The 26,630-nt window shown below is 55.5% G+C and overlaps 1 protein-coding gene across 1 annotated transcript; it reads left to right on the plus strand.

The window, feature by feature from the left end:
* The first annotated feature begins 4,077 nt into the window (after nucleotides 1–4,077).
* Nucleotides 4,078–26,107, plus strand: ADAMTS4 (ADAM metallopeptidase with thrombospondin type 1 motif 4). The gene is made up of 9 exons (XM_085524670.1): nucleotides 4,078–4,692; nucleotides 6,840–7,163; nucleotides 9,755–9,887; nucleotides 11,313–11,486; nucleotides 13,242–13,528; nucleotides 19,356–19,542; nucleotides 20,011–20,174; nucleotides 21,500–21,675; nucleotides 24,484–26,107. The coding sequence occupies exons 1-9, from the start codon at nucleotides 4,177–4,179 to the stop codon at nucleotides 24,830–24,832; spliced, it is 2,310 nt and encodes a 769-aa protein (XP_085380796.1). The 5' UTR covers nucleotides 4,078–4,176; the 3' UTR covers nucleotides 24,833–26,107.
* Nucleotides 26,108–26,630: the final 523 nt, after the last annotated feature.

The following is a 26,630-nucleotide window of genomic DNA, read 5'->3' on the forward strand; positions in this document are numbered from 1 at the left end:
CGGTGTATGGGGTCAGTGTGTGGGGTCAGTGTATGGGGTCAGTGTGTGGGGTCAGTGTATGGGGTCAATGTATGGGGTCAGGGTATGGGGTCAGTGTGTGGGGTCAATGTATGGGGTCAGGGTATGGGGTCAGTGTGTGGAATCAGGGTATGGGGTGCAGGTATGGGGTCAGTGTATGGGGTCAATGTATGGGGTCATTTTATGGGATCAGGGTTTGGGTTCTGATCGTGGGTTCTCAATATGGGATGCATGTTTGGGGTCCAGGCTCCCCATTGGGTACAACCCCCCCCCCTTCTTTGTCCTATTGGGGTCTGAGCCCCGTCTCCCCCCACAGCAGCCCCCCCTCGATGCTCTATGTGCCACCATCCCCCATGGGACACCCCCCCATCCCCCTTATAGGATCGTTCCCATCACTTTGGGGTCACGGGGACATCCCGTCCCACCCCACGGCCCCACGGTGCGTCAGCGACCCCATAAGAGCCACTGACCCCATAAGAGTCACCGCCCCATAAACGTCACCCCCCCACGTCACGCGTGACTCACAGCGGCGACGGCACCAACATGGCGGCCATGTTGCGGGGGGGGGGGAATGTACACGCGTGTCCGTGTCCTGCTGTGTGTAATGGCATTAAACACGCGTGTCCGTGTGCTGCTATGGGGGGGGGGGTGTTAAAATGGATGTAGATGTGAAGGGGATGGAGTGGGGGGGGGTGATGGGAATGGGGGGATGGGACTGGGGTGATACTGGGATGATACTGGGACTGGGATGATACTGGGGTGATACTGGGACTGGGGGATACTGGGGTGATACTGGGACTGGGATTGGGGGACTGGGATGATACTGGGATGATACTGGGACTGGGATGATACTAGGATTGGGGGATACTGGGACTGGGATGATACTGGGACTGGGATGATACTGGGACTGGGGGATAATGGGACTGGGATGATACTGGGATGATACTGGGACTGGGATGATACTGGGACTGGGGTGATACTGGGACTGGGGGATACTGGGACTGGGATGATACTGGGATGATACTGGGACTGGGATGATACTGGGACTGGGGTGATACTGGGACTGGGGGATACTGGGACTGGGATGATACTGGGACTGGGGTGATACTGGGACTGGGGTGATACTGGGACTGGGGGATAATGGGACTGGGATGATACTGGGACTGGGGTGATACTGGGACTGGAGTGATACTGGGATGATACTGGGACTGGGATGATACTGGGACTGGGGTGATACTGGGACTGGGATGATACTGGGACTGGGGTATACTGGGACTGGGATGATACTGGGGTGATACTGGGACTGGGATGATACTGGGACTGGGATGATACTGGGACTGGGATGATACTGGGACTGGGGTGATACTGGGACTGGGGGATAATGGGACTGGGATGATACTGGGACTGGGATGATACTGGGACTGGGATGATACTGGGACTGGGATGATACTGGGACTGGGGGATACTGGGACTGGGATGATACTGGGATGATACTGGGACTGGGGGATACTGGGACTGGGGGATACTGGGACTGGGATTATACTGGGACTGGGGTGATACTGGGACTGGGGTGATACTGGGACTGGGGGATACTGGGACTGGGGGATACTGGGACTGGGGGATACTGGGACTGGGATGATACTGGGACTGGGGTGATACTGGGACTGGGGTGATACTGGGACTGGGGGATACTGGGACTGGGATGATACTGGGACTGGGGGATACTGGGATGATACTGGGACTGGGATGATACTGGGACTGGGATGATACTGGGACTGGGGGATACTGGGACTGGGGTGATACTGGGACTGGGGTGATACTGGGACTGGGATGATACTGGGACTGGGGGATACTGGGACTGGGATGATACTGGGACTGGGGGATACTGGGACTGGGATGATACTGGGACTGGGGGATACTGGGATGATACTGGGACTGGGATGATACTGGGACTGGGGGATACTGGGACTGGGATTATACTGGGACTGGGGTGATACTGGGACTGGGGTGATACTGGGACTGGGGGATACTGGGACTGGGATGATACTGGGACTGGGGGATACTGGGATGATACTGGGACTGGGATGATACTGGGACTGGGGGATACTGGGACTGGGGTGATACTGGGACTGGGGTGATACTGGGACTGGGATGATACTGGGACTGGGGGATACTGGGACTGGGATGATACTGGGACTGGGGGATACTGGGACTGGGATGATACTGGGACTGGGGGATACTGGGACTGGGATGATACTGGGACTGGGATGATACTGGGACTGGGGGATACTGGGATGATACTGGGACTGGGATGATACTGGGACTGGGGGATACTGGGACTGGGGTGATACTGGGACTGGGATGATACTGGGACTGGGATGATACTGGGACTGGGGGATACTGGGACTGGGATGATACTGGGACTGGGGTGGTTTTAATTGGGGGATACTGGGATGTTCTGGTTCTGGAAGCTGCCCGTTCTGGATCCTGCATCCCCAGGTGATAATATCAGCCCCATGTGATAACGCTCAGTCGTTGCTCATTGATACCGGGTCGTACGACGGTACCGCAGCAGAACCCCCCGGTACCGGCGGTGCTGGATGCTCTGACCCCACCCGTGCGTTCTATTTGTTCCTATGGGGGGGCCCGGTGGGTTCGGCCCATAGAGGCCCTTTGTGTGGCTGCGCCGGGTGCCACCAGGTCCCTTTGTGCTGTCAGCCCTTGTGCTGCCGGGGACGGCGGGGATGGCACCGGGGGGGGGGGAGTATAGGGGGGGTATGGGGGACAATGGGGGGTATAGGGGGGACATGGGGGGGGGTATGGGGCGGTTGTATGGGGGGTGCACAGGGGGTGTATGGGGGGGGCTGTATAGGGCGGGTGTATAGCGGAGGGTATGGGGGTGTATAGGGGGTGGGTTTGGGGGGCATAGGGGGACAAAGGGGCTGTATAGTGTATGGGGGGCTTATGGGGGGTGTATAGGGGATGTATGGGGGGTGTATGGGGGGAGGCGTATAGGGGGGGTGTATAGGGGAGGGTATGGGGGGGGTATGGGGGCAGTATGGGGGGTGTGTATGGGGGAGGTATGAGGGGGGTATGGGGGGTGTAAGAGGGGGTATGCGGGAGGTGCATGGGGGGGGTATGAGGAGAGCTGTATAGGGGGGTGTATAGGGGAGGGTATAGGGGGATATGGGGAGGTGTATAGGGAGGGTATGGGGGGTGTATGAGGGAGTATGGGGGAGGTGTACAGGGAGGATCTGGGGGGAGGTATGGGGGGGTGTATGGGGGTGGTATGGGGGGATATGGGGGGATTACCCCGAGGCGGGGGGGGGGAATGGGGAAGGAAGGGTGGGAGGATCCATCGGTGCTTTACCAGAAGGGAGGAAGCAGGATGTGGTGTGTTCTGGGATGGAGGCCAGGAGGTGACAGCGGTGTGACACATCATAGGGGGTAACGGGAATGGGGACGTGGGGATATGACGTGGTGATATGGGATATGGGGATATGGGATATGGGGACATGGGATATGGGGACATGGGATATGGGGACATGGGGATATGGGGATATGGGATATGGGATATGGGATATGGGGATATGGGATATGGGGATATGGGGATATGGGATATGGGATATGGGATATGGGATATGGGATATGGGATATGGGGACATGGGGATATGGGATATGGGGATATGGGGATATGGGGATATGGGGATATGGGGACATGAGGAGGGGAGCTGGGATGGAGGAGGGAGAATTGGGGTGGGGGGGGGTTGGAGGGTTCAAAGGGGGATCTCTATGGGGAGGTGGGTCAAAAGGGGATGGGGATGGGATGGGATGGATGTGATGGGATGGGAAGGGATGGGATGGGATGGATGGGAGGAAAAAGGATGGGGATGGGATGAGCCAAAGTGGGACAGAGGGGTTGGAGGATGGATGGGGTGAGGTTGGAGGGGACAATGGGATGGGGAGGGGGACGGGATGGGACAGAGGGGGCAGGGAGTAATGGATGAGATAAGGAGGGATGGAGGGGATGGAGGGGAGATGGGGGGGTAGAGGGGATAGAATGGGACAAGGGGTTGGAAAAGGATCGTTGTGGGGTCTGAATGGGAAAAAGGGGTGGGAAAGGACACTGGGATGGATGGGGAGGACGGAATGTGATGGATGGACGTGGTTGGATGGGGGGCTCGGGAGGAGCCGTTGTCCCAACCCCCCCCAACTGGCCCCGCTCCCATCCCGGGGGTTCCCCGTTCCCAGCGGGTTGTGCCGCTCCGGAACCGCTCGGACCCGAAACGGGCGGGGGGGGGGGGTGAGGGGAGGGAGGGGCGGCGGGATGAGCTGGACGAGCGGGATGTCCTGGATGTCCTGGATGCCCCGATGTCCCGATATCCCGATGTCCCCGTGGCCCCACGGCCCCTCCTCCTCCCGTCCCGTCCCGTTAATAAGGCGGCGCTGCGGGGCAGAGCGCCGTCCCAGCTCCGTCCCATTGCTGCCCCATTGCCGCCCCATTGCCGCCCCATTGCTGCCCCATTGCCGCCCCATTGCCGGGCCATGCGCCGGGCGCTCCTGGCGCTGCTGATCGGAACCGCCGCCATCGGGGTCAGCGCCGGAGCCCACTGCCCCATAACGGAACCGGACGGAACCCCACAAACACGGGCTGCGGCCCCACGGAGAGTGAAGGTACCGGGGGGGGATATAGGGATACAGCAATGGGATATATAGGGATACAGCGATGGGGATATATAGGGATACAGCGATGGGGATATATAGGGATACAGCAATGGGGATATAGGGATACAGCAATGGGATATAGGGATACAGCGATGGGGATATATAGGGATACAGCAATGGGGATATATAGGGATACAGCAATGGGGATATAGGGATACAGCAATGGGATATATAGGGATACAGCGATGGGGATATATAGGGATACAGCGATGGAGATATAGGGATACAGCAATGGGGATATATAGGGATACAGCGATGGGGATATATAGGGATACAGCGATGGGATATAGGGATACAGCGATGGGGATATATAGGGATACAGCAATGGGGATATATAGGGATACAGCAATGGGATATATAGGGATACATCAATGGGGATATATAGGGATACAGCAATGGGGATATATAGGGATACAGCAATGGGGATATATAGGGGTACAGCAATGGGGATATATAGGGATACAGCAATGGGATATATAGGGATACATCAATGGGGATATATAGGGATACAGCAATGGGGATATATAGGGATACAGCAATGGGGATATATAGGGATACAGCAATGGGGATATATAGGGATACAGCAATGGGGATATATAGGGGTACAGCAATGGGGATATATAGGGATACAGTGATGGGGATATATAGGGATACAGCAATGGGGATATATACATGGGGATATATATATATAGGGATACAGCAGTGGAGATATATAGGGATACAGCAATGGGGATATATAGGGATACAGCAATGGGGATATATAGGGATACAGCAATGGGATATATAGGGGTACAGCAATGGGGATATATAGGGATACAGTGATGGGGATATATAGGGGTACAGCAATGGGGATATATAGGGATACAGCAATGGGATATATAGGGATACAGTGATGGGATGGGGATGTATAGGGATATAGCAGTGGGATGGTGGTATATAGGGATACTGCAGTGGGTCGAGGGGGGACATCACTATGGGGTCAGCCAGGGGTGCTGCTGTGGGGTGGCAGTGGAATAAGAGACACTGAGATATGGGGCAATGGGATGGGGTGGCACAGATTGGGGTGAGGTGGAATGGGGGGCAATGGGATGGGGGGGCACAGACATTGGGGTGAGGTGGAATGGTGATGGTTTGGAGCTGGTTTGGGGTCACACAGTGATGGGGGGCAGTGCTGTGGGTCACACGGTGATGGGGTATCACTGCTGTGGGGTGGCAGGAGGGTGAGGGGTGTTGGTTTGGGGGTGGGGGGCAGCGGGTCGGGGTGGTGCAGTGATGGGGGGCACTGCAATGGGTGGGCATGGAGATAAGGGACATGGGGGGGTTGGAATGAGGGGTGGTGGGAGGCAACAGGGTGGGCTGGCACAGGGATGGGGGACAGCATGGGGGGGGCATTGAAATGGGGGGGGCATTGAAATGGGGGGGAAATTGAAATGGGGGGGGACATTGAAATGGGGGGGACATTGAAATGGGTTGGCACAGGGATGGGGGACATTAGCGTGGAGGTGGGGTGCACTGAAGCAGACTGGCATGGAGATGGGTGACAGGGGGGTGGGGGGCACAGCAATGGGGGACATAAGCATAGTGATGGGGGACATTGGCACAGTACTGGGGGGCACCAACATGGGGGTGGATGGAATGGGATGGAGCAGCACATTGATGGGGGACATTGGCATGGGGGTGGGGGGCATCTGACATGAGGGTGGGGGGGGACATTGAAATGGGTTGGCACAGCAATGGGGGACATTGAAATGGGTTGGCACAGCAATGGGGGACATCAGCATAGTGGGGGCACTGCCATTGTGGTGGATGGCAATGGGATGGAGCAGCAGCGCATCAATGGGGGACATTGGCACTGAATTGGGTTGGCACAGGGATGGGTGATGTTGGCACGGTGGTGGGGGGCATCTGACATGGGGGGGGGACATTGAAATGGGTTGGCACAGCAATGGGGGGCATTGAAATGGGTCGGCATAAGGATGGGGACATTGGCATGGAGGTGGGTGCGAGTGGGCTGCCATAGTGGGCTGTGGTCACAGTCCTGTGGTCACAGTGCCCCCCATTGGGGTCCCTGACCCCCACCCCCTGTCCCCACACAGCGCCTGGCAGCGGTTCAGCGCCACGTGGAGCTGCTGGTTGTGGCCGATGCCGCCATGGTTCGGTTCCACGGCTCCGGGCTGCGCTCGTACCTGCTGACCGTGTTGGCTGCAGCTGCCAGGACCTTCCAACACGGCAGCCTGGGCACCGCGCTGCAGCTCAGGGTGACGCGGCTCCTGGTGTTGGGTCCTGGCAGCCCCGGACCGTCCGTCACCTCCAACGCGGCCCAAACGCTGCGGGAATTTTGTCGGTGGCAAAAGGGGCTGAATGTGCCCAACGAGGACAGTGAGCTCCACTTCGACATCGCCGTCCTCATCACACGGCAGGTGGGGAACGGCAATGGGGGGGACAGGGGTGGGGGGTCACAGGAAGGGGGGGGGACAGGGATAAGGGGGCAGAGGAATGGGGGGGTACAGGGATGGGGGAGGGTACAGGGATGGGGGGGCAGAGGAATGGGGGGGTACAGGGATGAGGGAGGCACAGGGAATGGGGGGGGCAGAGAGATGGGGGGACATAGGAATGGGGGGGCACAGCAATGGAGGGGTGCAGGGATGGGGGAGGCATAGGGAATGGGGGAGTACAGCAATGGGGGGTCAGAGGAATGGGGAGGTCACAGGGAATGGGGGGGTACAAGAATGGAGGGGTACAGGGATGGTGGGTGCACGGGAATGGGGGGGGGGACAGGAATGGGGGGGCACAGGGATGAGGGAGGCACAGGGATGGGGGGGGCAGAGGGATGGGGGGGCATAGGAATAGGGGGGCACAGAAATGGGGGGCTGCAGGGATGGGGAGGGAACAGGAATGGGGGGGCAGAGGAATGGGGGGGGCACGGGAATTGGGGGGGTACAGGGATGGGGGGGATGGATGGGGCCATTCCACGCCCTGTGGGTGTCTGGGTGATGGTTGGGTCCTCCAAATCCCATCCCAATGAGTTGGGTGCTGGGAAGGATCCCTCACATACCCATCAAGGCCATTGGGTGCTGGTTGGGTCTTTGGGATGTCTGTAGGTCTTTGGGTGCTGTTTAGGTCTTTGGGTGCTGTTTAGGTCTTTGGGTGCTGTTTAGGTCTTTAGGATGTCCATAGGTCTTTGGGATGTCTGTAGGTCTTTGGGTGCTGGTTGGGTCTTTGGGATGTCTGTAGGTCTTTGGGTGCTGTTTAGGTCTTTGGGATGTCTGTAGGTCTTTGGGATGTCCGTAGGTCTTTGGGATGTCCGTAGGTCTTTGGGATGTCCATAGGTCTTTGGGATGTCTGTAGGTCTTTGGGATGTCCGTAGGTCTTTGGGATGTCCATAGGTCTTTGGGATGTCTGTAGGTCTTTGGGATGTCTATAGGTCTTTGGGATGTCCATAGGTCTTTGGGATGTCTGTAGGTCTCTGGGATGTCTATAGGTCTTTGGGATGTCTGTAGGTCTTTGGGATGTCTGTAGGTCTTTGGGATGTCCGTAGGTCTTTGGGATGTCTCTAGGTCTTTGGGATGTCCGTAGGTCTTTGGGATGTCCGTAGGTCTTTGGGATGTCTCTAGGTCTTTGGGATGTCCGTAGGTCTTTGGGATGTCTGTAGGTCTTTGGGATGTCCGTAGGTCTTTGGGATGTCCATAGGTCTTTGGGATGTCTGTAGGTCTTTGGGATGTCTATAGGTCTTTGGGATGTCCATAGGTCTTTGGGATGTCTGTAGGTCTCTGGGATGTCTATAGGTCTTTGGGATGTCTGTAGGTCTTTGGGATGTCTGTAGGTCTTTGGGATGTCCGTAGGTCTTTGGGATGTCTCTAGGTCTTTGGGATGTCCGTAGGTCTTTGGGATGTCTGTAGGTCTCTGGGATGTCTATAGGTCTTTGGGATGTCTGTAGGTCTTTGGGATGTCTGTAGGTCTTTGGGATGTCCGTAGGTCTTTGGGTGCTGTTGGGTCTCTGGGATGTCTGTAGGTCTTTGGGATGTCTGTATGTCTTTGGGAAGTCTGTAGGTCTTTGGGATGTCTGTAGGTCTTTGGGATGTCTGTAGGTCTTTGGGATGTCCGTAGGTCTTTGGGTGCTGTTGGGTTTCTGGGATGTCTGTAGGTCTCTGGGATGTCCATAGGTCTTTGGGATGTCTCTAGGTCTTTGGGATGTCTGTAGGTCTCTGGGATGTCTGTAGGTCTTTGGGATGTCCGTAGGTCTTTGGGATGTCCGTAGGTCTTTGGGATGTCCATAGGTCTTTGGGATGTCTGTAGGTCTTTGGGATGTCCGTAGGTCTTTGGGATGTCCATAGGTCTTTGGGATGTCTGTAGGTCTCTGGGATGTCTATAGGTCTTTGGGATGTCCATAGGTCTTTGGGATGTCTGTAGGTCTCTGGGATGTCTATAGGTCTTTGGGATGTCTGTAGGTCTTTGGGATGTCCGTAGGTCTTTGGGATGTCCATAGGTCTTTGGGATGTCTGTAGGTCTCTGGGATGTCTATAGGTCTTTGGGATGTCTGTAGGTCTTTGGGATGTCCGTAGGTCTTTGGGATGTCTCTAGGTCTTTGGGATGTCCGTAGGTCTTTGGGATGTCTCTAGGTCTTTGGGATGTCCGTAGGTCTTTGGGATGTCTGTAGGTCTTTGGGATGTCCGTAGGTCTTTGGGTGCTGTTTAGGTCTTTGGGATGTCTCTAGGTCTTTGGGATGTCTGTAGGTCTTTGGGTGTTGGTTGGGTCTTTAGGATGTCTGTAGGTCTTTGGGATGTCTGTAGGTCTCTGGGATGTCTATAGGTCTTTGGGATGTCTGTAGGTCTTTGGGATGTCTGTAGGTCTCTGGGATGTCCGTAGGTCTTTGGGATGTCCGTAGGTCTTTGGGATGTCTGTAGGTCTTCGGGTGCTGTTGGGTCTCTGGGATGTCCCTGCTGGGTTCATGGGGCACCGAATGGTGTCATGGTGCCCCAAGTCACCCCGTACCTCCATACCCCCACCCCAGGACCTGTGTGGGGCGGCCACGTGTGACACGCTGGGGATGGCGGATGTGGGCACGGCCTGCGACCCCGACCGGAGCTGCGCCATCGTGGAGGACGACGGGCTGCAGTCGGCGTTCACTATTGCACATGAGCTGGGTGAGCACCCAAAGGGGACACATGGACGGCCCCAAAATGTCCCCAAAACGACCCCAAATCAGGACCCAAATGTCCCCATGGTGTCCCCCCAAAAAGACCCTCAAAGAGTCCAACAAATTGGCTTGAGACGTCCCCAAAATGTCCCTCAAAGCATCAACCCCAAATAGACCTTCAAAGGGTCCCCAAACCTCCCCAGAACATCCCCCAAAAAGACCCTCAAAATGTCCCAAATCTCCCCAAAACACCCCCCAAATTTATTCAAGACATCCCCCAAACCACCTCCAAAAAGACCCTCAAGGAGTCCCCAGATCTCCCCAAACCACCCCAAAATGTCCCCCAAACCATCCTCAAAATGTCCCCCAAAGCATCCCCCCAAAAATACCCCCAAAAGTCCTCAAAACAGCCCCAAAGCTCCCCCAAATTTACTCAAGACATCCCCCAAATGTCCCCAAAATGCCGCTAAAACATCCCCTTAAAAGTGCCCAAAATATCCCATCAAAGAGTCCCCAAACCTTCCCAAAATTAATTCAAGACATCCCCCAAACCACCCCCAAAAAGACCCTCAAAATGTCCCCAAATCTCCCCAAACCACCCCAAAATTTCCCCCATATATCCTTAAATCCTCCCCCAAACTGTCCCTGGCGCACTCACACCTCCACCACCCGCAGCCCCCATTGCCCCCATAGGACCCACCAATGACCCCCCAGGACCTCCCCAAAACATCCCCCAAAAAGACCCTCAAGGAGTCCCCAAATCTCCCAAAACCAGCCCAAAATGTGCCCCCAAAAGACCCCAAAATATCCCCAAATCTCCCCAAACCGTCCCCAAAATGTCCCCTATATATCCTTAAATCCTCCCCCAAAACACATCTCCACCACCCGCAGCCCCCATTGCCCCCCATAGTACTCCCCACTGATCCCATTGCCCCCATAGGTCCCCCCACTGAACCCAATTACCCCCATAGGACCCCCCACCGACCCCATTGCCCCCATAGTACCCCCCACTGACCCCATTACCCCCATAGAACCCCCCACTGACCCCATTGCCCCCATAGGACCCCCCACTGACCCCATTGCCCCCATAGGACCCCCCGCCGACCCCATTGCCCCCCATAGTACTCCCCACCGACCCCATTGCCCCCATAGGACCCCCCACTGACTCCAATTACCCCCCATAGGACCCCCCGCCGACCCCATTGCCCCCATAGTACCCCCCACTGACCCCATTGCCCCCATAGGACCCCCACCGACCCCATTGCCCCCATAGGACCCCCCACTGACTCCAATTACCCCCCATAGGACCCTCCGCCGACCCCATTGCCCCCATAGTACTCCCCACTGACCCCATTGACCCCATAGTACCCCCCACTGACTCCCCAGGACCCCCCAGTTCCCCCCATGTTTCTGACGCCCCCCGTCCCTATAGGGCACGTTCTCAACCTGCCCCACGATGACTCCGATCGCTGCGTGGAGCTCAACGGCCCCATGTCGGGATCGTGGCGCCGGGTGATGGCTCCGGTTCTGGGTTCGGTGCCGCCGGGTGAGATGTGGTCCCGGTGCAGCGCCCACTTCATCACCGACTTCCTGGACAGCGGCCACGGTACCGCCCCACATCGCCCCACATCGCCCCACATCGCCCCATTGCTACTGCCCCACATCGCCCCACATCACCCCATTGCTACCGCCCCACATCGCCCCATATCACCCCATTGCTACCGCCCCACATCGCCCCATTGCTACTGCCCCACATCGCCCCATATCACCCCATTGCTACCGCCCCACATCGCCCCACATCGCCCCATTGCTACCGCCCCACATCGCCCCACATCGCCCCATTGCTACTGCCCCACATCGCCCCATTGCTACCACCCCACATCGCCCCACATCACCCCATTGCTACTGCCCCACATCGCCCCATTGCTACCGCCCCACATCGCCCCATATCACCCCATTGCTACCGCCCCACATCGCCCCATTGCTACTGCCCCACATCGCCCCATTGCTACCGCCCCACATCGCCCCATTACTACCGCCCCACATCGCCCCATTGCTACCACCCCACATCGCCCCACATCACCCCATTGCTACCGCCCCACATCGCCCCACATCGCCCCATTGCTACCGCCCCACATAGCCCCATATCACCCCATTGCTACCGCCCCACATCGCCCTATTGCTACCGCCCCACATCGCCCTATTGCTACCGCCCCACATCATCCCATTGCTACCGCCCCACATCGCCCCACATCGCCCCATTGCTACCGCCCCACATCACCCTATTGCTACCGCCCCACATCACCCCATTGCTACCGCCCCACATCGCCCCACATCGCCCCATTGCTACATCACCCCATTGCTACCGCCCCACATCACCCCATTGCTACCGCCCCACATCACCCCATTGCTACCACCCCACATCGCCCCATTGCTACCGCCCCACATCACCCCATTGCTACCGCCCCACATCGCCCCACATCGCCCCATTGCTACATCACCCCATTGCTACCGCCCCACATCACCCCATTGCTACCGCCCCACATCACCCCATTGCTACCGCCCTACATCGCCCCATTGCTACCACCCCACATCGCCCCATTGCTACCGCCCCACATCGCCCCATTGCTACCACCTCACATCGCCCCACATTGCCCCATTGCTACCGCCCCACATCGCCCCACATTGCCCTATTGCTACCGCCCTACATCGCCCCATTGCTACCACCCCACATCGCCCCATTGCTACCACCCCACATCATCGCCCCATTGCTACCGCCCCACATCATCGCCTCATTGCTACCGCCCCACATCGCCCCATTGCTACCGCCCCACATCATCGCCCCATTGCTACCGCCCCACATCGCCCCATTGCTTCGGAGTCAGCCCCCACTTACCCCTTTTTGCCCCATTTTCTCCCTCTTTTTGTCCCATTTTCTCCCCCCTTTTCCCCATTTTCTCCCCTTTTTTTCCCCGTTTTCCCCCCTTTTTCTTCTCCTTTTCCCCTTTTGCCCTTTTCCCCCCATTTCCCATCCCACCTTTTCTCACTCCTTCCCCCTTCTACCCATTCTGCTCCTTTCTTTCCCCATTTTCCCCCCTTTTCATCCCCATTTTTCAGCCCTTTTTCCCCTCATTTTCCCCTCCTTTCCCCCTTATTTCCATCTCTATCCCTCCCCATTCCCCCCTCTTTCCCTTCCCTGGATGACCACGTTTCAATCCCCATTTTTCAGCCTTTTTTCCCCTCATTTTCCCTCTTTTCCCCCTTATTTCCATCTCTATCCCCCCCATCCCCCCCTCCATCTCCCCTCCCTGACCATTCAGCTCTGCCCCCCATATGTTCTCATTGCTGTACCCCAATACAGGTCGCTGCCTTTTGGACAAACCCATTGAGTGGCTCCAGCTGCCGTCGGCGCTGCCGGGCGCCGTGTACCCCGCAGACCGGCAATGCCAGCTGGCGTTCGGCCCCGACTCGCGGCACTGCGGGGACGTGCAGCCGCCCTGTGCTGCCCTATGGTGCAGCGGCATCGCGGGGGGCAGAGCCGTGTGCCAGACCAAGCACTTCCCATGGGCTGACGGCACCCCGTGTGCAGCGGGACGCGTGTGTGCCAGCGGGCAGTGCGTGGGTACGGCCACCATGCGGGAGATGCAGGTGAGAGGGGGGGTAACGGGGGATTCAGGGATTGGGGGTGGGATGGTGGGGTGGGTTTGTCATGTAGGTCAATGGGGATGGGGCCTGGAGTTGGGTTTGGGGTGGTAGAACCCATGGTTAAGTCCTGGTAGAACCCATGGTGAAATCCCAGTGTTGGGTTCAGGGTATGGTGCTATCCCTTGGGTGGGTCCTGGTGTTGGGTTCATGGTGGTAGAACCCATGGTTAAATCCCGGTGTTGGGTTCATGGGGTGGTTTTACCCCTTGGATGGGTCCAGGTGTTGGGTTCATGGGTGGTTTTGGCCCTATAAGCTGTGGTTAGATCATGACTTTTGGTTTTTGGGGTGGTTTTCCCCCATAGATCAATCCTGGTGTAGGGTTTGGGGTGGTAGAACCCATAGTTAAGTCCCGGTGTTGGGTTCATGGGGTGGTTTTACCCCTTGGATGGAGCCTGGAGTTGGGTTCGGGGTGGTAGAACCCATAGTTAAGTCCTGGTAGAACCCATGGTTAAATCCCGGTGTTGGGTTCAGGGTATGGTGTTATCCCTTGGGTGGGTCCTGGTGTTGGGTTCATGGGGTGGTTTTACCCCTTGGATGGGGCCTGGTGTTGGGTTCGGGGTGGTAGAACCCATGGTTAAATCCCGGTGTTGGGTTCCTGGGGTGGTTTTACCCCTTGGATGGACCCTGGTGTTGGGTTTGGGGTGGTAGAACCCATAGTTAAGTTCTGGTGTTGGGTTCCTGGGGTGGTTTTGGCCCTTGGATGGGGCCTGGTGTTGGGTTCATGGGGTGGTAGAACCCATAGTTAAGTTCTGGTGTTGGGTTCCTGGGGTGGTTTTGGCCCTTGGATGGAGCCTGGTGTTGGGTTTGGGGTGGTAGAACCCATGGTTAAGTCCTGGTGTTGGGCAGTTTTGTCCCTATATTTTGTGGCTTTGGGTTTATGGGGTGGTTTTACCCCTTGGATGGGGCCTGGTGTTGGGTTCTTAGGGTGGTTTTGGCCCTATAAGCTGTGGTTAGATCATGGCATTGGGTTCATAGGGTGGTTTTACCCTTGGATGGAGCCTGGTGTTGGGCTCAGAGTGGTAGAACCCATAGTTAAGTCCTGGTGTTGGGTGGTTTTGGCCCTATAAGCAGTGGTTAGGTCGTGGTGTTGGGTTTGTGGGGTGGTTTTTCCCCCATAGATCAACCCTGGTGTTGGGTTTGGGGTGGTAGAACCCATGGTTAAATCCCGGTGTTGGGTTCATGGGGTGGTTTTACCCCTTGGATGGGGCCTGGTGTTGGGTTCATGGTGGTAGAACCCATAGTTAAGTTCTGGTGTTGGGTTCATGGGGTGGTTTTGGCCCTATAAGCTGCGGTTATACTATGGCTTTGGGTTTTTGGGGTGGATTTCCCCCATAGATCAACCCTGGTATTGGGTTCAGGGTGGTAGAACCCATAGTTAAGTCCTGGGAGAACCCATAGTTAAGTCCTGGTGTTGGGTTCTTGGGGTGGTTTTGGCCCTATAAGCTGTGGTTAGATCGTGGCATTGGGTTCATAGGGTGGTTTTACCCTTGGATGGAGCCTGGTGTTGGGTTTGGGGTGGTAGAACCCATGGTTAAATGCTGGTAGAACCCATAGTTAAGTCCTGGTGTTGGGTTCATGGTATGGTTTTAACCCTTGGATGGGGCCTGGTGTTGGGTTCATGGGGTGGTTTTGGCCCTAGAAGCTGCAGTTAGATTGTGGTATTGGGTTCATGGGGTGGGTTTCCCTTGTAGATCAACCCTGGCATTGGGTTCATGGGGTGGTTTTACCCCTTGGATGGGGCCTGGTGTTGGGTTCATGGTGGTAGAACCCATAGTTAAGTCCTGGTATTGGTTTCATGGGGTGGTTTTGTCCCTATAAGCTGTGGGTAGATCGTGGCTTTGGGTTTTTGGGGTGGTTTTCCCCCTTGGATGGAGCCTGGTGTTGGGTTCAGGGTATGGTGTTATCCCTTGGGTGGGTCCTGGTGCTGGGTCCAGGGTGGTAGAACCCATAGTTAAGTCCTGGTGTTGGGTGGTTTTGGCCCTATAAGCTGTGGTTAGGTCGTGGTGTTGGGTTTGTGGGGTGGTTTTTCCCCCATAGATCAACCCTGCTGTTGGGTTCAGGGTGGTAGAACCCATGGTTAAATCCCGGTGTTGGGTTCCTGGGGTGGTTTTACCCCTTGGATGGACCCTGGTGTTGGGTTTGGGGTGGTAGAACCCATAGTTAAATCCTGGTGTTGGGTTCATGGTATGGTTTTACCCCTTGGATGGGGCCTGGTGTTGGGTTCATGGGGTGGTAGAACCCACAGTTAAGTTCTGGTGTTGGGTTCCTGGGGTGGTTTTGGCCCTTGGATGGAGCCTGGTGTTGGGTTTGGGGTGGTAGAACCCATGGTTAAGTCCTGGTGTTGGGCAGTTTTGTCCCTATATTTTGTGGCTTTGGGTTTATGGGGTGGTTTTACCCCTTGGATGGGGCCTGGTGTTGGGTTCTTAGGGTGGTTTTGGCCCTATAAGCTGTGGTTAGATCATGGCATTGGGTTCATAGGGTGGTTTTACCCTTGGATGGAGCCTGGTGTTGGGCTCAGAGTGGTAGAACCCATAGTTAAGTCCTGGTGTTGGGTGGTTTTGGCCCTATAAGCAGTGGTTAGGTCGTGGTGTTGGGTTTGTGGGGTGGTTTTTCCCCCATAGATCAACCCTGGTGTTGGGTTTGGGGTGGTAGAACCCATGGTTAAATCCCGGTGTTGGGTTCATGGGGTGGTTTTACCCCTTGGATGGGGCCTGGTGTTGGGTTCATGGTGGTAGAACCCATAGTTAAGTTCTGGTGTTGGGTTCATGGGGTGGTTTTGGCCCTATAAGCTGTGGGTAGATCATGGCTTTGGGTTTTTGGGGTGGATTTCCCCCATAGATCAACCCTGGTATTGGGTTCAGGGTGGTAGAACCCATAGTTAAGTCCTGGGAGAACCCATAGTTAAGTCCTGGTGTTGGGTTCTTGGGGTGGTTTCGGCCCTATAAGCTGTGGTTAGACCATGGCATTGGGTTCATGGTATGGTTTTACCCTTGGATGGAGCCTGGTGTTGGGTTTGGGGTGGTAGAACCCATGGTTAAATGCTGGTAGAACCCATAGTTAAGTCCTGGTGTTGGGTTCATGGTATGGTTTTAACCCTTGGATGGGGCCTGGTGTTGGGTTCATGGGGTGGTTTTGGCCTTAGAAGCTGCAGTTAGATTGTGGTATTGGGTTCATGGGGTGGGTTTCCCTTGTAGATCAACCCTGGCATTGGGTTCATGGGGTGGTTTTACCCCTTGGATGGGGCCTGGTGTTGGGTTCATGGTGGTAGAACCCATAGTTAAGTGCTGGTAGAACCCATAGTTAAGTCCTGGTATTGGTTTCATGGGGTGGTTTTGTCCCTATAAGCTGTGGGTAGATCGTGGCTTTGGGTTTTTGGGGTGGTTTTCCCCCTTGGATGGAGCCTGGTGTTGGGTTCAGGGTATGGTGTTATCCCTTGGATGGGTCCTGGTGCTGGGTTCAGAGTGGTAGAACCCATAGTTAAGTCCTGGTGTTGGGTGGTTTTGGCCCTATAAGCTGTGGTTAGGTCGTGGTGTTGGGTTTGTGGGGTGGTTTTTCCCCCATAGATCAACCCTGGTGTTGGGTTCAGAGTGGTAGAACCCATAATTAAGTCCTGGTGTTGGGTTCATGGGGTGGTTTTGTCCCTATAAGCTGTGGGTAGATCGTGGCTTTGGGTTTTTGGGGTGGTTTTCCCCCATAGATCAACCCTGGTGTTGGGTTCAGAGTGGTAGAACCCATAGTTAAGTTCTGGTAGAACCCATAGTTAAGTCCCGGTGTTGGGTTCATGGTGGTTTTCCCTATAGAACCCAATGGTTAAATCCCAGTGTTGGGTTCATGGGGTGGTTTTTCCCATAGATACCCACGGTTAGACCACGGTGTTGGGTTCATAGGGTGGTTTTACCCCTTGGATGGGTCCTGGTGTTGGGTTCAGGGTTGTAGAACCCATAGTTAAGTCCTGGTAGAACTCATGGTTAGGTCCCAGTGTTGGGTTTGTGGGGTGGTTTTGGCCCTATGAGCTGTGGTTAGATTGGGGCATTGGGTTCACGGGGTGGTTTTGGCCCTATAAGCTGTGGTTAGATCATGGCATTGGGTTCATGGGGTGGTTTTGGCCCTATAAGCTGTGGTTAGATCATGGCATTGGGTTCATGGGGTGGTTTTGGCCCTATAAGCTGTGGTTAGATTGGGGCATTGGGTTTGTGGGGTGGTTTTCCCCCATAGATCAACCCCGGTATTGGGTTCATGGTATGGTTCTGCCCCGTGGATGGGTCCTGGTGTTGGGTTCAGGGGGTGGTTTTTCCCCTACAAGTTGTGGTTAGATGGTGCCATTGGGTTCATGGAATGATTTTCCCCATAGATCCCCATGGTCAGATACCAGCGTTGGGTTCATGGGGTGGTTTTCCCTGTAGATCAATCCCAGTGTTGGGTCCACAGCCTGGTTTTCCCCATAGATCCCCACTAATGGTTCCTTGTGTTGGGTTCATGGTGTGGTTTCCCCATAGATCCCTACAGGTGGGTCCTGATGTTGGGTTAACGGTGTGGTTTCCCCATAGATCTGTACTGTTGGGTCCTTGTGTTGGGTTCACAGCCTGGTTTTCCCCATAGATCCCCACTGATGGGTCCTGATGTTGTATTAATGCTGTTGGTTGATGCTGTTGGTTGATGTTGGTTGATGCTGTTGGTTGATGGTTCATGATGTTGGTTGATGCTGTTGTATTAATGGTGTTGTATTCATGCTGTTGTATTAATGGTGTTGTATTCATGCTGTTGTATTAATGCTGTTGGTTGTTGATGTTGGTTGATGCTGTTGTATTAATGCTGTTGTATTAATGCTGTTGTATTAATGCTGTTGTATTATGCTGTTGTATTAATGCTGTTGGTTGATGCTGTTGTATTAATGCTGTAGGTCGATGGTGTTGGATGATGTTGGTTGATGCTGTTGTATTATGCTGTTGTATTAATGCTGTTGGTTGATAGTGTTGTATTTATGCTGTTGTATTAATGCTGTTGCATTAATGCTGTAGGTTGATGGCATTGGATGATGTTGGTTGATGTTGGTTGATGCTGTTGGGTTCATGCTGTTGGTTGATGGTGTTGGTTGATGGTGTTGTATTAATGCTGTAGGTTGATGGAGTTGGATGATGTTGGTTGATGTTGGTTGATGCTGTTGTGTTCAATGCTGTTGGTTGATGGTGTTGGTTGATGCTGTTGGGTTCATGCTGTTGTATTAATGCTGTTGGTTGATGTTGGTTGATGCTGTTGTATTAATGCTGTTGGTTGATGCTGTTGGGTTCATGCTGTTGGTTGTTGATGTTGGTTGATGGTGTTGGTTGATGCTGTTGGGTTCATGCTGTTGTATTAATGCTGTTGTATTCATGTTGTATTAATGCTGTTGGTTGTTGACGTTGGTTGATGCTGTTGTATTAATGCTGTTGTATTAATGCTGTTGTATTAATGCTGTTGTATTCATGTTGTATTAATGCTGTTGGTTCATGGTGTTGGTTGATGGTTGATGCTGCTGTATTAATGTTGTTGTATTAATGCTGTTGGTTGATGTTGATTGATGCTGTTGTATTAATGCTGTAGGTTGATGGTGTTGGATGATGTTGGTTGATGGTGTTGTATTCATGGTGTTGTATTATGCTGTTGTATTAATGCTGTTGGTTAATGTTGGTTGATGCTGTTGTATTAATGCTGTTGTATTAATGCTGTTGGTTGATGCTGTTGTATTCATGTTGTTGTATCAATGCTGCTGGTTGCTGTTGTTTTACCCCAGGTCCCCGTTGATGGTTCCTGGTCCCCCTGGTCCCCCTGGAGCCGCTGTTCCCGGAGCTGCGGTGGCGGCGTTTCGTCCTCTCAGCGCTTTTGCTCCCGCCCCACACCGCGAAACGGCGGCCGGTTCTGCCGCGGGGAACGGCTGCGATTCCGCTCCTGTAACATCAACAAGTGCCCGGGGGGCAGCGGTGAGTGGGGCTGAGCCATGGGGCTGAGCCATGGGGCTGAGCCGTGGGGCTGAGATGTGGGGCTGGGATGTGGGGCTGGGATGTGGGGCTGGGATGTGGGGTTGGGATGTGGGGCTGAGATGTGGGGCTGAGCCGTGGGGCTGAGATGTGGGGCTGAACTGTGGGGCTGGGATGTGGGGATGAACCGTGGGGCTGAGTCGTGGGGATGAACCGTGGGGCTGAACTGTGGGGCTGAGCTGTGGGGCTGAGGTGTGGGGCTGAGATGTGGGGCTGAGATGTGGGGCTGAAATGTGGGGCTGAGCCATGGGGCTGAGCTGTGGGGCTGAGATGTGGGCTGAGCTTTGGGGCTGAGCTTTGGGGCTGAGCTTTGGGGCTGAGCTGTGGGGCTGTGCTATGGGGCTGATCCGTGGGGCTGATCCGTGTGTCTGTATGAGCCCCACCATCGCTCACAGCCCCACTGACCCGCAGCGTTCCGGGAGCAGCAATGTGCCGCCTTCAATCACCGCGTGCTCCCGGCGCTGCCGCCCGTTACCGACTGGGAGCCGCGTTACGGCGGCGTCGCGGCCGAGGATCGATGTAAATTGATCTGCCAGTCCCGGCAACTGGGCACGTACCAGGTGCTGCAGCCAAAGGTGAGCGGACAGCGGACACAACTGCCCCATAGACAGCACCAATCCCTGCCCCATAGACAGCACCAATCCCTGCCCCATAGATAGCATCAATCCCTGCCCCATAGATAGCACCAACCCCTGCCCCATAGATAGCACCAATCCCTGCCCCATAGATAGCACCAATCCCTGCCCCATAGATAGCACCAATCCCTGCCCCATAGACAGCACCAATGCCTGCATCATAGATAGCACCAATCCCTGCCCCATGGCGTCAATTTCTGCCCCACGGCATCAATACCTGCCCCAGAGATAGCACCAATCCCTGCCCCATGGCACCAATCCCTGCCCCACAGATAGCACCAATTCCTGCCCCATAGATAGCACCAATCCCTGCCCCATGGCACCAATCCCTGCCCCATAGATAGCCCCAATTCCTGCCCCATAGATAGCACCAATCCCTGCCCCATGGCATCAATCTCTGCCCCATGGCATCAATCCCTACCCCACAGCGGCAATCCCTGCCCCATGGCATCCATACGTTGTGCCCCATGGCATCAATGTGTTGTGCCAACGTTGTACCCCATGGCATCAATATGTTGTGCCAACATATGGACCCCATGGCATCAATGTGTTATACCCCATGGCATCCATACATTGTGCCAACATATGGACCCCATGGCATCAATGTGTTGTACCCCATGGCATCCATACGTTGTGCCCATACAATGTGCCCATGCTATAGGTGGTCGATGGGAATGCAGTGCCCATGCTGTGCCCCATGGCATCCATACATTGTGCCCATCCATTGTGCCCATGTTGTACCCCATGGCACCCATATGTTGTGCCCATCCATTGTGCCCATGTTGTACCCCATGGTGTCCATCCATAGTGCCCATACGTTGTGCCCATATGTTGTGCCCATACTATGTCCATGCTGTGCCCCATGGCATCCATCCATTGTGCCCATAGGTTGTGCCCATGTTGTACCCCATGGCACCCATATGTTGTGCCCATCCATTGTGCCCATGCGTTGTGCCCACACATAGTGCCCATCCATTGTGCCCATACGTTATGCCCATCCATCGTGCCCATACGCTGTGCTTACACATTGTGCCCAATCATCGTGCCCATCCATTGTGCCCATACACTGTACCCATACACTGTGCCCATACACTGTACCCATACGCTGTGCCCATACACTGTGCCCATACACTGTGCCCATACGCTGTGCCCACACACTATGCCCATACACTGTGCCCATACACTGTACCCATACACTATGCCCATACACTGTGCCCATACACTATGCCCATACGCTGTACCCACCCGTTGTGCCCACGCTGCAGGTGGTGGATGGGACGCCGTGCTCCCCGTCCATCTCCGGTGTGTGTGTGTCCGGTCGTTGTGTCCCCGCGGGTTGTGACGGCGCCATCGGCTCCAACAAGAAGTTCGATAAATGTCGGCGCTGCGGCGGGGACGGGACGGGCTGCGTCAGAGTGAGGGGGAGCTTCAGAGCAGCAGCGTGAGTGAATGGGGGGAACGTGGGGGGTGGGGAACCTATGGGGTGTGGGGGGTTGTGGGGCAGCTATGGGGTGTGGGGAACCTATGGGGTGGGGAACCTATGGGATGGGGGAACCTATGGGGTGTGGGGGGGTGTGGGGCAGCTGTGGGGTGTGGGGAACCTATAGGGTGTGGGGCAGCTATGGGGTATGGGGAACCTATAGGGTGTGGGGCAGCTATGGGGTATGGGGAACCTATAGGGTGTGGGGCAGCTATGGGGTATGGGGAATCTATGGGGTGTGGGGCAGCTATGGGGTATGGGGAATCTATGGGGTGTGGGGCAGCTATGGGGTATGGGGAATCTATGGGGTGTGGGGCAGCTATGGGGTATGGGGAATCTATGGGGTGTGGGGCAGCTATGGGGTATGGGGAATCTATGGGGTGTGGGGCAGCTATGGGGTATGGGGAACCTATGGGGTGTGGGGCAGCTGTGGGATGGGGCTCCTATGGGGTGTGGGGCAGCTATGGGGTGTGAGGGTTTTTGGGGCTCCTATGGGGTGTGGGGTCCTTTCTATGGCCCCTCCTGACCCCACAGCTGCCCCTGTTGCCGTTTCCAACCTCGTCTGCTCCCTCTTCTCCTGTTCCCTCCATTGTCCCCATTGACCCCAACAGCCTCTTTCTGGCTCTGCCACCCCCCCATCACCCCCTAAAATCCCCCCCATCTCCCCTCCTGACCCCAGTTCCCCTCCATCACCCCTTAACATCCCCTCCATCTCCTCACTCTCCATCCCCCCCATTCTCCCTCCTGGCCCCATTTCCCTCCCATCTCCCCCATCTGACCCATTTATTTCCTCCATCTCCTCTTCTAACATATTTGCTGCCCCTTCTCACCCCACAACCCCCCTCCCACCCTCATATCCGCCCCATCCAACCCCATTTCCCCCCATCTGACCCCATTTCCACCCCATCCCAGCCCCACTTCCCCCCCATCTGACCCTGTTTCCCCCCATCCAACCCCATTTCCCCCCCATATTCCCCCATCTGACCCCATATCCCCTCCATCCGACCCCATCTGACCCCATTTCCACCCTATTTCCCCCTATCTGACCCCATTTCCACCCCTTTTCCTCCCCATCTCACCCTATATCCCCCCCATATCCCTCCCATATCCCCATCTGACCCCATATTCCCATCTGACCCCATGCCCTCCATCCGACCCCATTTCCACCCCTTTTCCTCCCCATCTGACCCCGTATCTCCCCCACATCCCTCCCATTTTCCCCCCATATCCCCCCTATCTGACCCCTTTTCCTCCACATCTGACCCCCTATCCCCCCTATCTCACCCCGTATCCTCCCATTTCCCCCCATCTGACCCCACATCCCCATCTCACCCCATATCCCCATCTCACCCCATATCCCCACTATCTCACCCCATATCCCCACTATCTCACCCCATATCCCCATCTCATTCCATATCCCCATCTCACCCCATATCCCCACTATCTCACCCCATATCCCCATCTCACCCCATATCCCCATCTCACCCCACATCCCCATCTCACCCCACATCCCCATCTCACCCCATATCCCCATCTCACCCCATATCCCCACTATCTCACCCCATATCCCCATCTCACCCCATATCCCCATCTGACCCCACATCCCCATCTGACCCCATATCCCCATCTCACCCCACATCCCCATCTCACCCCACATCCCCATCTCACCCCATATCCCCCCATCTCACCCCATATCCCCATCTCACCCCATATCCCCATCTCACCCCACATCCCCATCTCACCCCACATCCCCATCTCACCCCACATCCCCATCTCACCCCACATCCCCATCTCACCCCACATCCCCATCTCACCCCACATCCCCCCTATCTCACCCCATATCCCCCTCTCACCCCATATCCCCATCTCACCCCATATCCCCATCTCACCCCACATCCCCATCTCACCCCACATCCCCATCTCACCCCATATCCCCATCTCACCCCATATCCCCATCTCACCCCACATCCCCCTCTCACCCCACATCCCCATCTCACCCCATATCCCCATCTCACCCCACATCCCCCTCTCACCCCATATCCCCCTCTCACCCCATATCCCCATCTCACCCCATATCCCCATCTCACCCCACATCCCCATCTCACCCCATATCCCCCCTATCTCACCCCATATCCCCCTCTCACCCCATATCCCCATCTCACCCCATATCCCCATCTCACCCCACATCCCCATCTCACCCCACATCCCCATCTCACCCCATATCCCCATCTCACCCCATATCCCCATCTCACCCCACATCCCCCTCTCACCCCACATCCCCATCTCACCCCATATCCCCATCTCACCCCACATCCCCCTCTCACCCCATATCCCCCTCTCACCCCATATCCCCATCTCACCCCATATCCCCATCTCACCCCACATCCCCCTCTCACCCCACATCCCCATCTCACCCCATATCCCCATCTCACCCCACATCCCCCTCTCACCCCATATCCCCCTCTCACCCCATATCCCCATCTCACCCCATATCCCCCCTATCTCACCCCATATCCCCATCTCACCCCATATCCCCCTCTCACCCCATATCCCCATCTCACCCCATATCCCCATCTCACCCCATATCCCCATCTCACCCCACATCCCCATCTCACCCCATATCCCCCCTATCTCACCCCATATCCCCCTCTCACCCCATATCCCCATCTCACCCCATATCCCCATCTCACCCCACATCCCCATCTCACCCCATATCCCCCCTATCTCACCCCATATCCCCATGTGACCCCATATCCCATATCCCCCCAGCTCCGGGTACACTGACGTTGTGACCATCCCCGCTGGCTCCACTCACATCCTGGTCCGTCAGGGTCCCCCCCGCTCCCCCCACATGGACAACACGTTCCTCGCGCTCCGAGCCCCCAATGGCCGCCCCCTCCTCAATGGCGGCTCCGTCCTGGTGCCGTCGGATCATACAGTGACACTGACGGGGGGGGTGACACTGAGCTACAACGGGGCCACGGCCCCACAGGAGCAATTAATGGGGCCGGGGCCGCTGATGGAGCCCGTGGTGCTGCAGCTGCTCGTGGGGGACGAGACGGAGCCGGCACGGCTCAAATACAGCTTCTATGTGCCCATAAGGGAACAGCAGCCATAATATGGGATTCTATGGGACCATAAAGGAACAGCAGCCATAATATGGGATCCTATGGGATTCTATGTGCCCATATAGGAACAGCACCAATAATATGGGATCCTATGGGATTCTATGGGACCATATAGGAACAGCAGCCATAATATGGGATCCTATGGGATTCTATGGGACCATATAGGAACAGCAGCGATAATATGGGATCCTATGGGATTCTATGGGACCATATAAGAACAGCACCGATAATATGGGATCCTATGGGATTCTATGGGACCATAAGGGAACAGCAGCCATAATATGGGATCCTATGGGATTCTATGGGACCATAAAGGAACAGCACCGATAATATGGGATCATATGGGATTCTATGTGCCCATATAGGAACAGCACCAATAATATGGGATTCTATGGGCCCATAAAGGAACAGCACCAATAATATGGGATTCTATGGGACCATAAAGGAACAGCAGCGATAATATGGGATCATATGGGACCATAAAGGAACAGCACCAATAACATGGGATCCTATGGGACCATAAAGGAACAGCAGCAATAATATGGGATTCTATGGGACCATAAAGGAACAGCAGCAATAATATGGGATCCTATGGGACCATAAAGGAACAGCAGCAATAATATGGGATCCTATGGGACCATAAAGGAACAGCAGCAATAATATGGGATCCTATGGGCCCATAAAGGAACAGCAGCCATAATATGGGATTCTTCAGCCCCACAAAGGAACCAGCACCAACATGGGCTTCTTCAGCCCCATAAATGGACTTTTTCAGCCCCATAAAGGGACCAGCAGCAATAACATGGGCTTCTTCAGCCCCATAACTGGGCTTCTTCAGCCCCATAAGTGGGTTTCTTCAGCCCCATAAATGAGCTTCTTCAGCCCCATAAAGGACCAGCATCCACAGCATGAGCTTCTTCAGCCCCATAACTGGGCTCCTTCAGCCCCATAACTGGACTCTTTCAGCCCCATAGATGGGCTCCTTCAGCCCCATAAGGAACCAGCATCAATGTGGGAATGCCATAAGGCAGAGATATGGGGGACCCCCCAGCAGCCACAACGTCAGCCGTTATTCATTGGGTTTAATGTATTTATAGGGTTTATTGTATTTATAGGGTTTATTGTATTGGGTTTAATGTATTGGGTTTATTGTATTGGGTTTATTGTATTGGGTTTATTGTATCTACCTCAATGTATCCCGGGGGTCCCAGCCCCCAGAACCACCCCTATGTGAATCTATGGGGTTACTAAAAGCTATTGATGGAGCTCTGCTTTGGGGTTATTGCACTGTCCCTATGTGCACCTATGGGGTTGGGGGGTTATTTAAAGCTATTGATGGAGCTCTGCTTTGGGGTTATTGGACCGTCCCTATGCACAATATGGGGCTGAGCCCTCCCCCCTGTTGGGTGCTGGGCCCCAGGGCTGGAGTCAGGAGGTGACAGGGATCTAATGGGGGGGTCCCAGGGATCTGATGGGGGGGGGGGTCACCTGGACCACAGAGACCCCATATGGACCCCACAGGAAACCCATGGACCCTGCAACCCATGGGCCCCACAGTGACCCTTGAGCCCCACAGCAACCCCACAGAGACCCCATATGGACCCCACAGCAACCCCAGGGATCCTACACCCCATGGGTCCCATAGGAACCCCACAGACCCTACACCCCATGGACTCTGTACCCCATAAGCCCCACAGCAACCCCATATGGACCCCACAGCAACCCCAAGGATCCTACACCCCATGGGTCCCATAGGAACCCCACAGGCCCTGCACTCCATTGGCCCCA

Source organism: Coturnix japonica, chromosome 27 (assembly GCF_054131305.1).
Source record: "Coturnix japonica strain WE chromosome 27, WE-NBRP24, whole genome shotgun sequence".
Lineage (NCBI taxonomy): Eukaryota > Metazoa > Chordata > Aves > Galliformes > Phasianidae > Coturnix > Coturnix japonica.

What these genes read in the sequence shown, in the direction of transcription:
- ADAMTS4 (XM_085524670.1), top strand. Translation starts at nt 4,177, where the DNA reads ATGGACGTGGTTGGATGGGGGGCTCGGGAGGAGCCGTTGTCCCAACCC. An exon ending in CACTATTGCACATGAGCTGG is followed by an intron (nt 9,888 to 11,312) that starts GTGAGCACCCAA and finishes CCGTCCCTATAG; the next exon opens with GGCACGTTCTCAACCTGCCC. An exon ending in CTTCCTGGACAGCGGCCACG is followed by an intron (nt 11,487 to 13,241) that starts GTACCGCCCCAC and finishes ACCCCAATACAG; the next exon opens with GTCGCTGCCTTTTGGACAAA.